Here is a 12,126-nt window from a genome sequence, read left to right as displayed (position 1 = left end):
CACAATATAATATCAAGTGTAAACATGTAAAAAATAAAAATATTCGTTTATAACAATGCAAGTTTATACATCGTCGATGGCCAAAGATCAATAAAAATTAAAATAAAACTATTTTTATTTGATATCTGAATATAATATTTTATGGACATGTATTATGGGACAATTATAGGTTATAAGAGGATTGTATTGATATTTTAATTAATAACAATAATATTTACAACAATTTTTATTTTTAGTTATTAATACCTAAACATAATGTATAACCTAGCTTGCGTTAAAATAATATGTAAATTGAATAGACCTAACTAATGGCCATTGTCACCAAAGTTGTAAGAAACTTAAAATAGATAAAAAAGAATAAAAATATTATAACAATTTTGGATTAGATTATTTGATATAAATATATTGTAGTAAGCTTTGTGTTCACACTCAAGAATTTGTGTTTAGTGTATGTAAATAATTAATAATTAAAATAACTATGATTAAAAATACAGTTTATATTATTTTTTGTATGGTTATTACAAACAGTGGAGTTTAAAAAAAAACATATCTTAATAATATTAATATTAAAGCATAAGACCAGTGTACTATTTAATAATTTAAATAACTAAAAATGGACTTCTAAAAATTATTGAAATTGAGTTTTCACATGTTATTTTCTTCTTTGTTAGTTGCTATCTCCAAGATTTAATAAGTTTACTAACGAATTCTCAAAACTGTACTGTTTACTGCATAAACACAAACATCTAGAACATTCTAATAATGTGTACCACAATATATGACAAACTAAATAATATATTTATGAATATGTATTTTCATAAGAGCCATGAGCTGAACTTTATTAATTAAAAGTTTATAAAATTTCAGATAAAAAGTACTTAGTCTACGAGAGATTGATAATAACATAGGTACCTATTATTACCGTTTGTATAATATTAATTTTCAAATTGTATTCATCTAATTTGTTTTATACACATTATACGAGTGTAAAGGTTATTTTATACTACAGTAACTGTCAAAGCTACAAGTTTAGTAACTTTTTTTTTTTAATTAATTCAAAAAAAAAATATTCAATTAAAATATTTTATTGTATTTCTGTTCATAATAAAAATACAATATACTGAATCATATTGTTTGGAAGATATTATATATAATCATACTATGTATGACATGTATGTATTGTTTATAAATTTAAATATACGCGTATAATTTAGTACCTACATAGGATGTATTCGTATTATATTATTATAATATAACTATTTAGTATTAATATTTAAATATTAAATTTATACACCATACACGCATAATGTTTCTGGCAAATAATGTTTTTTTTCCAAGTGTTTGCTTGATATTTAATATAAGATTGACTGACAGATTGGAATTTGTTATTTGAAAAAAAAATATAACATCTATAGGTATGTGTTTTCTTTAACATTTTGCGCTAAGTGAGGATTTCCTAAGCGTATTGCCAGCGTTATTGAAATACATGTATAATTGTTCGTTCTGAGCAAAGCAATGAATGGAGGTACTGATTTTACAATCATGTGAGTTTTAGTTTTGATTTCATAACCTTTTGGGGGAGTAAAAAACGTCGGTTTTTAACTTTGAGGGTAGCTTTTGGTATAAATTTGGTATATAAAAAATTCCAAGTACTTTTCAAAATAATAGAGATAAACGAGTTTTTGCGCAAAACTAGTATTTGAAAAAATTAATTTTGTTTTATTGGTGTAATTCAAAAAATAATAATCTGAGATACTTGAAATTTCAACCATCTGTATAAATAATCATTTACTCTCGGTAGGTATATTATGATACAACTATTGAAAATCTTTTGACCCCATTTTTGAACTACATTAAATTATAAAGACATTATTATTATTATTTTTATTTTTTTACTGAGTCAGAATATTTTAGTACAAGATTTCTCATAAGTAAATTATTAAAAAAAATGTATAATGTTAATTTTTATAAAAGACAACTTAAGTTAAAATTTAAATTAAATTAGATTTTTGAAGAAAGAATAACAATTTTAGTTATTTTATTATAATTTGAAAAATACTATTCCCGGGTACTTGAAACTCTTAACGTATGTTATTTTGTATTTTTATACACACAATGAGGTTTTTAAATGCAATGATTTTGTAAAAAATAAATTAAACTTTCTGTATTAACTTAATAGTAAAATAAACTACTTTATTAGAAAAAGAAATATATCATAAAACATTCTTGGTATAGGCTGAACAATGATCTTCGCTCAGAAACGTTTTTTGTATACAATGAATAAATCATTAAATTCAAATTTAACACACACATTATAGAGACTTACCCTTCAATGACGAAGTACCTACACATGACCCTTACTGTACAACAAAGTGGCTACCTACATTCCCTCTTTTTTTCTTTATAATTATTTTAATTTTATTCGAAAACATATTTTTTAAATATCAAAAATCTAGTCTATACCTGCGGTACTTTGAAGAGGTCAATAGGATCTATCTAGTAGTTTCTATACACTTAAATTAGGACATCGGCCTAACAATATTAGATAAATGTTAAGATACTATTCTATCCTGATCAAATTGTTTTGATTATTATTTATTTAAAATTCTACATTACATCATCATTCAACGTGAGCAGAGTCAAATCAACGCACACCACTAGGATATTAAATCCTGTACGGATTTTTTTTTTATTCACTGTTTCAACTTACCGTAAAATTAATTTAATTAGTATACTAATTTTCAAAAATACTACTGATAAGACGTCCAATTAAAACAACTTAAAAACATCTCTTTTCTATCATAATAATATCTATTAAATCGTTATATATTATAGGTACCTATATAATATTTACGATGCAGTATCATAATACGAGATAAGCTATAGAAAATAGCCAGTGATGTATACAATGAAAAAAAAACAATGTGACATATATGTATAATTACCATACGTGCATAAATTACTAGCTGTTTCGAATAGATAATTAATTATGAGAATTCATATTTCCATAGTTAAGAAGCAACTGTGACACGCTCCTACTTAGCATTTTATTTTTTGAGGAATTTCAGCCGACTGTATATAAAAATATACCCATAAATATTCAGGACACGTCGGGATAAATCCTCGAATCCTCGAATCTTTGCCCCCATCCTCCCACTACCTACCGAAATATTCGAATTAAGTAAGTGGTATGAAAAAATGCTTTGCAATGTGTTATTATCATCTTCCACAAATATATTATGGCGGAAATCATACGAGCGTGATGCCGGCGCCACAATTTTGTCAAAAAATTAATTTTTACCATGTTTATTTGTAAACTATTTTAAAATTGTTATCAAATTTAATAAGCTTGGTACAACGTGGCTTACATTTGTGCCTAATTTTTATTTCTGTACAAAAATAACTACACCAAAAGTAAATATTATATTGTATTTCGTTGATTTAGTTGTAGACTTTATTTTATAATTGTTATGATATTAATAATACAAGACATGATAAGTAAAAAAATATTAATTATTTTTTTTTGACAATAGGTAATATTTTCAGTTCACCTAGTTATTTCATACAAAACTGTCTTACAACTAAACCAAAGGGCATTGTATAATTATGTACAATTGTTTTGATGTAGGGTATGGAAATATAATACAACAGTGTAGTGAACTGGTAAAGTGGTAATGCGAAAACCGATATAAGTAACCTTGCATAACATTTAACGTTCATCTTTGATACATTTGTAGGGGATAAAAACCTAGGCATAAAGCTCACGCACTCTAATGTTTTCGTGACCATTGCTCGCGTTATTGTGCCATAATAATGTTATGTTTCCCAGTCCTTCTGTGCGTAGTGCGCATTTTGCTATTAGTAAACAGAATATTTTAGTAGGTCATATTATAGTGTTTACAAAATATACATTGTTTAGTATAAACTTTAATATATTATGCATATACCTACTATAAATGTAGTCCTATCTTAATTTCACGATTCGAAATATTATTGCACAGACTTAAATCAAAATGCATAGACCTATGGTATTATATTATTATATTATATGCTTCAAACAACAAAGTCTATGTACTTACTCATTGTTATTAATAGGAAACCAGAAACAAGAATGTCTTACTACAGTGTGGCATTTTAATATTTGATTTACGGTTAAGACAAATGGTGGCGCGCTTAACACTATAAATGTTACAATTTTATTTTATGTGTACAATAAATACCTGCAACGTGGAGTGCTTAATGGGATAAATATTTTTGACAAATCTAACACGTCTTGTAGCGGTTCAGAACTCTTCTCATCGAGGGGATTAAAGCCCTCACAACCTGAAGTCACATTATGTGGATGGTCATCCTGTGAACAAAAATAAATGATCCATGAGATTACATTATTGTTTAAGTCTAAATAAGGAAAAAATATAAAATTAAGACAATGGAAACGTCTTCCAGCCCCCTCACTCCTATTTTATCCTTAAATATTTGGATTTTATAATTTTGAAGTATTCTGAAGGTCCATATAGTCCTTAAAATGTTAAGATTTCTCTATAACATATAAGAAAGATTGTACTGTGGTGTAAAAAACCTTTTCGTTTTCTTAGATTTATTACTGATAAATGATTTTAAAAAGACATCAAAAACGTAAACTATCCTTACTTTGTTCTGAAATATGAATGTATCAAGTATATTCGTAATTTTTTCCAACAAAATGTTATTAAAGATTTTTAAAATAATTAGTTGAAAAATCATATTGATAATGTGATACCTATATCACATTTAATAATTCAGATGGTTATGGTTTTAAAGTAAAGACATTTGTATTTTATATTTGTTGAATTTTTGACGAAATTATAATGAATAAGTAGAATTAAGTATACGATTTAAAGAAAAGGAGATAATTTAATGTTTAAAGTAGTGTTAAGTTTAATTATATTTAAACTGATGAAATTTATAGTTAATAAAATTAAAATAATGGAAATTCTAATAGAATAATTAATAATATATAATAAAACTATAATAGTACTATAAAATAATTTATTTTTTATTTTTTTAAATTTAAGGCTTCAACATCTGAGGTTATTAGCCTGGGTTATTTTATTAGTGCGGGGGAGAGTACGGTTGTTTTTTTTTAGAACACGAGGATGTGTAGAAAGTATTTGATACTAAAAACCCGGGTGGTCACCCATCCGGGAACTAGTAGCACTAAGTGACACATCAGTGACTGAAGATAGACACCACACCATATCAAGCTATCATAATTAATTATATTAAATTATAATACTTGACTCTTATTAACGCCTTATTTTTATTTATTTTTTTGATTCTTTTAAGTTAATCTCAGTTATAATTTTTTAATAATATGTACTATTTATTATAATTCAATTTATTTATATATTAAAATCTTACTTGTATAGTTATATACTATAGCACTACGCCTATATCTAAACATACAACTATCATAAAAAAAAAACAATATAATCTACGAGCTTTTGAAAAACAGACACTTTAACCATATTCCCTACTTTTTCCTTTATTTTTTCATTACACTTACCGAAACTAACTAATAAGACATTTAAAACACAATGACTCGTTTAAAGCACCTACTAAATAAAATATCCAATCAAATATTTGGTCACGTGAAACTTTTAGTGCACTAACACTGTTCGAAAAATGATCACAGATAAAACGAAAGATAAATCGTTGTAATTCCGATGCATCCCCATATCTAAAATCACATGTGATGGTAAACCAATCACTTAAAATCTAAAATAGATGAAACTTGATGTAACATAACACCATTGTAAATTCGTATTATTTATCATTAATTTAGAGACAAAGTCAATTTATTCAGGTAGGTGATCGGACATTATTTTTGATGTTGGAATTTGCAATCTAAATTGTACTGACATAATAAAATTGATAAATTCAGGTTGTATCCAAACATCTATTTCTGTATATTATATTATATCGTATTTGATATAACTCTTAAAATTACTTATTTAAAAGTATTTTGGTAAAATATTACGTTTTATAATCTAAAAAATAAAACTTAGTTTTAATGAGGTTAAACAAGTCATTCCCACAACTTCAAACTAAATTATGTAGTTTGGGACTGGTATAATATTATGTAAACATAATGTTATTTAGGTTCTATACTTATATTTCAAATAAATACATTTGATTTACATTATCTATAGTTTAATAATTACAATTACATATAGTAATAATTGACAACATTGTAAGTATACAAAATCTCGACATAGTTCTTTACAATATATTTCACTTTGATATTGTATATTTTATTTATTTTTAATATTGTTCAAAAATTAAAATCATGAAATTAAACGAAAGAAAAAAAAAACATTTTAATTATAAAATAAATAAGACCACATCATTAAAGTCCATTCATACAGAGGTATATTAAGATTTGGTTAGCGGCATTATATTATTTTTAAAGAAAAAAAACTCTGAAACGTTAATTAATATAAACACTAAATTTAAACTATAATTTATTTGAAACTTTTACCTAATGGAAGAAAAAGAATAATAACGTCTGTTATTAATTACCTTCTAACATTTTAATAAAACAAAAAATTATAAACGTTTTTATCATTTAAAAAAACAGTTTTTATGATCTATATTAATATTGTGTTGACCAACCATGCCATAAATGCATGTAAAAAAGTATTTTGTATTTTTCATACTTAAATCAGACTTTTTTGACTCAGCAGCTAACTTTAATGGACTTCGTTTTATCCGCTAATATGAGTTATTTGGATATACAACATTTGATACAGTACCTACCTAAAAAAATTATCACATATTTCAGGGACACTATGCACGGTAAGATAAACGCCAATATAATGTATTATACAATTTTAATATTTTTTTAAAAATATTTTTTGTTTTTGATACATCCGCCACTATGGTCATTATCATGTGGTGGGGGCTTATGGTGAGTTTGAGGTGTGTGGGGAGGGTTGTTTTGAGCAACACATTTGCATCGGTTTCAAACTTGCGTGGTCACCCATCCGAGAGCTAGCGATGCCGGACGATGCTTGACCACAGCACACATTAGTGACTGCAGCCAACCACCAGGCCCCAATTCATATTATTATTTAACTTATAAAACGTTGTGTACTATCATTCAGAATACCAATGAATTACGATTTATTACATTAAATTATGGACTCGGTCGTTTTGACTTTTGCACACTTAGATGCGAAGAGTTTAGGACTCATTTTTATTTTTATTAGGACTGTGTTATAAAAATTGCTCGTATAGTATAAGTTTGCAAACACTCAGCAGATTTATTATCAGCGATTTATTATGGGTGCACTAGCTAATAAGTAATAAGTAAATCAACGACTATTGACTACGCATATTAATATATCATACACAATAATATTAATATATATATGTATATATAATATATATATTAACTAATAAATAGGTATTGACAATAATGATCATCTGAAGAGTACAAACAATATTTTATAATAAATAATAATATTTAATGTTAACAAAACACAATATTACATAATATTGTATTGTATAGTAAGTACCTGCGACTAAACAATATTCGATTAGTCGTATTATCACGTTGTATAAAATAAATCACAAAGGGAATATTTTAATGAAAAAATAGGTTTATAAATTTATTTGACAAATTAACTTCCGATGACCTTAAGAATTTCTGCAGATATAAATTTAATTGGAATACAAAATAGTCCATTCTAGAGTTGATTACTTGAACATTTAAAAACAAATACACTATTTCAAAAGTCAATGAATTAATTATCTAGGTAATCATTATGTAATCTAAATCAATATTATACTATTTGTACGTATAATTTTGACGTAACTAGCTGTCTGATTGAACAATCGAAAAGATCAGAAAGATACAACTGACTAAGCGTTTATATTTTAAAATCATAATATTATTATAAAAATAAGTAAATTATTCAAAAGTAATTTAGTGTGGATGTTCACATTATTATTTATAACCTTTACAGTTGAATACCAAAAGGCAAAAGACGGAAAATAATGTTATCAGGAATACACAACTAAAATAGAAAATTAAACACATATTATATTACTTTATTTCATACAATTTTGGAAAGTATTATACCATTATATTTTTTATTATTTTGTTTACGTATTTATAATCACACGGCGTTTTAGATAGGCAGTTTAGCTACACTATTGTCGTGTTTCATTTTTCCGATATCTACCTGGTAATAATTGTAATATTAATATTATTCTGTCACCAAATACAAAACAACACAATACAATGGTGAGGTGTATACGTATTATGTAAGGCATAATCAATTAAAATCGAAAATATGAAGAAAATATAATTATTGTTATAATTATAACAATTAGTTAGTTAATAAATTACTTAATTTTTTATATTACTCATGAATAATAGTTATTCAAACATTTATAATTTAAATGATAATATGCTATATTCAACCAAAATCTTAACAGTATTAATTGATAATCACATTATGTTTATGATAGCTACAACCAGCTAACTTGAAAGTTTTTTTGGTGCCACCGGTACTACCCCGACCTTGGTTGACGCTGTATAGTTATAATATGTATTTTCGGTTTGATTTTATCGATGCAACGATTGAATTTTAACGGCCATAGGTTATATTCACATATAAGCATTCACAACTCAATAAAAAAAACAACATCCATGACATAATATCGGTAGAGGAAACTTTTTTGACTTTGGATTTTTTTTAAATACCTATTTTCGTTGGTCGTAAGGGTCACTTAGGTTTAGATTTAACCACCCCCCCCCCCCTCGCCATACACCACAAAAAAAAAAAAGATATAAGCCACTGAACAACATTCTTTAAATAACAGTAAACTACGTATACAAATATCTATCGTTGCTATTTAATCAGAAGTGCACGGGTAATACAAAAATGCATTAGTAACTTATCTTTATGCGTTGAGAATACGTAGTTTAAATTGTTATTTAGAAGTTTGATCTCATTTAATTTATATTGATTAAAAATATATGTAATACAATATAGAAACTGCTACAATTTAATAAAATATTCAGTTTTAATTATAGTGTGGTATATAAAATGTTCCAAATACTAATCTACGAATGCCATATTTATTGATATGCTATAAAAAAATGGCTATTAAACTTTTATCCTAGGGGGTGTAGAATTACTTTTAAACTATATAGGGGTTCGTTTTGAGTACCTAGTGGTACACTCTCCAGTAAACTATTTTTTTCCTATATGAAGGCTAAATATTAGTTTTGATTAGGCACTACGAATTATAATTGTTCCATACAAATATAACTGTTACGAAAAAAATAAAATGTTTATTACATAATATTATTTTTTACTGGCTCGGGTTTGGTTTAGAAATTATACACAAATATCATCGAGAAATGACCATAGAATATCCGGTTTCTAATAATTTATTTATGAAAACGACAATATTTTTGAGAGGTTGACTATTGTGAAAAAATGTCTACCACAATTCGCGAAAGGGCAAAGAATATGTAAAGGATAGGTCAAAAACCGCATTCCCTCGGTGGGTTAAAACGGAAAATGAAATTGTCTCTCTAGTGTTGAGAAAAAAAAGACTTAAGGCAGCTGTGATTCGTATTTAGCTGGGACAATATCGTGATTTCCCCTTGGTCACTCTCTCGGGACCCAAAAGTTTTTACCCAATGAATAATGAAAAGTTTTGATAGTCTCTGATATATTTGTTGTGCCCGTCAATTGGTAATAAATTCAAAGCCACAAGACTAAGGATATTAATTGCTCTCGTGCTATTCCAGTCACTATAAGGTGATCGCTTTTATTTCGATTGCCTCCGAACCCAACGTCTCATAATGGTTAACAGACTATTTTTGTCCATAGTCAACGACACACCCACATAAACGTAAAATATAATTTATGATGGGTTAACTGAAATATCGGTCAGAAAAGGCCAACGCTCGTGCGAATATTGTCTTTATCTTCTGTTCGCCACCGATGTGAATCATTGTTTTCTACCAAGATCAGATATTTCTGTTATATTAAAAATGACGATTAAATGTAGGTAGGTACTCGTAAATATTGTAATAATATAATTAAAAGAGTGAAACATGAAAGATTGATAGTTTAGAGGAATTCGTTAAATCAAATTACATACAATGGATTCTAATTTAGTTCTAGTAAATAATATTATAGTATAGGTAAGTAAATTTCGTTATACAGAAAATATAATTTTATTGAAATTACACTGTACCTACTATTATAATATACCTATTGAACAAAGCACACTAATCACTGTTAATCATAACTCAAAAGTGTTATTATTCATTTTTATGCTTACGAAAATCGCCAAAATTATTATTGTGTAGTTACTTGTCAGAATTATTTTTTAATATTATATTTTTTTTCTCACAAATGTATCAATATTGTTCATTTGTACGAGTGTGAGTTATGTTATTTTTTAGTTAGGTTTATGACGTAAGTGACTGGTTAGTCTGCGGTCTGTGTTCTGTTGTGAATAATACATTTTGTTCTATATTCATATAATTATTTTGTCCTTTGTAGGTGAATTATTAAAAAGTTAAAAAGAATTATTTTATTTATTGAATTATATTTTTAAGCGATGATTTTTATAGTGACAGTGGCGTTAGTTTGAGAAGGTAACTAATCTATTCTTCTTGAGTGACTGTACCCATTAGTTTCAATAAATTCCTACACTACTCTTACTTCTGCTATATTGTTTAATTGTTTAATTTACTATAGTCACCTTATTGCAACGTATTGTTATAATATTCAATAAAATATTACTATTTTTATACTTTTAGTTTTGGAACAAAAAGGCCGTATATAAATTATAATATTATTGTTTCGACCAGATTCGATTAATGATATAATTATATAGAGCTTTGCCAATTTACCGAAATACAATAATGGATGCACCGATCCAACATCACTGCTATAAACTTGTGTAAGGATGAGTAAACTTTTTTAATGATGGTCAAAATAGTAGTAAAAATAAAAATTTGCGTGGGTAAAAAAGGCATAAATTGCATATTTTTGCAATTTTGCATCATGTTCAAGTTATTTTAAAACCTACAATTTTGGTTCACAGGCCGCATTGAGTGCAGTGGCCAACAGGCCGCAGTTTGCCCACTCCTCAATTAGATGTGGACACAGGTGGTTGTTCTGCGATCTGTTGTCTCGCACGAACTGGACAGTCAAAGGCTTTATATGAATATTTGTTTACATTTAGTACGAAAAAACTGCAACCACGGAGTGCGTATTTCGATTAATATGTAGTGTTGTTTGGCCTTTTTGTATAGGCTATTTAGAAAATTCAGTTTTTAAAAAAAATTTCATTTACATATTTTTTTTTTTACCTGTAATTATTATTTTTACTTTTAATTTATATTGATTATACATATAATATTATATATTACATAGATTTGACGAAACAACGTAATTTATCTTGTATAAAATATATGTATTATATTATAGTATTGTGCCTAATGGATATTTTCACGCTTTGAATGTATGAAAACTGCTTTTATTCGAAGCCTAATGTGCCTAATGACTAATAATAATTGTTTTTAATTTATATCGGTGGTAAAATATATCGCAAAACAACATAATATTTTATTCTCGTACGAAATAAATAAATGTATGCAAATAAATGGGTACCTACGTATAATATTGTAACGAACAAATGTGTCGATTCAAATATTTACGAGCACAAAAAAAAACTTGTGCTTAGACTTACGTTTTTTTTTTTCGTCAGTACACGAATGCGGGGGCGTACCTATCTCACAAAAATATACCAGCTCGTGCGTATAGCGTCGGGTACCTAACGTGAAAAAAAAATTTCCACCGGACACGACTCAACTGATCTGAAAAAAAAAAAAAACAGAGGGACACGGATTCCGTGTTTGGGACACAGATCGTTTGCAGCCCTTGTCTTATACCGTTCCACGTCGATGCCGTTCACGCCCCTGTCGTGTTTTTTTAATCACGCGCGGCAAGCCTTTTACGAGTATAGTTCGCAGATGCGTTGCCGATGACGCCTTTCACGTCCACGTCATGTCTACCTTCACGCACGACGACTCTCCGTACGTAGTAG

The 12,126-nt window shown here is 27.2% G+C and overlaps 1 protein-coding gene across 1 annotated transcript in view; it reads right to left on the bottom strand.

Moving 5' to 3' along the window:
• Window positions 1-12,126, bottom strand: part of LOC132933939 (uncharacterized) — a 292,866-nt gene that overhangs the window by 126,773 nt on the left and 153,967 nt on the right. The window contains exon 4 of the mRNA XM_061000219.1: window positions 4,221-4,351. Within this exon, the coding sequence (XP_060856202.1) occupies window positions 4,221-4,351 (131 nt within the window). The remainder of the gene's footprint in view (window positions 1-4,220; window positions 4,352-12,126) is intronic.

Source organism: Metopolophium dirhodum, chromosome 1, assembly GCF_019925205.1.
Source record: "Metopolophium dirhodum isolate CAU chromosome 1, ASM1992520v1, whole genome shotgun sequence".
NCBI classification, from domain to species: domain Eukaryota; kingdom Metazoa; phylum Arthropoda; class Insecta; order Hemiptera; family Aphididae; genus Metopolophium; species Metopolophium dirhodum.
The sequence above is the reverse complement of the archived record's forward strand: the minus strand, read 5'-3'. Positions and strand labels throughout refer to the sequence as shown.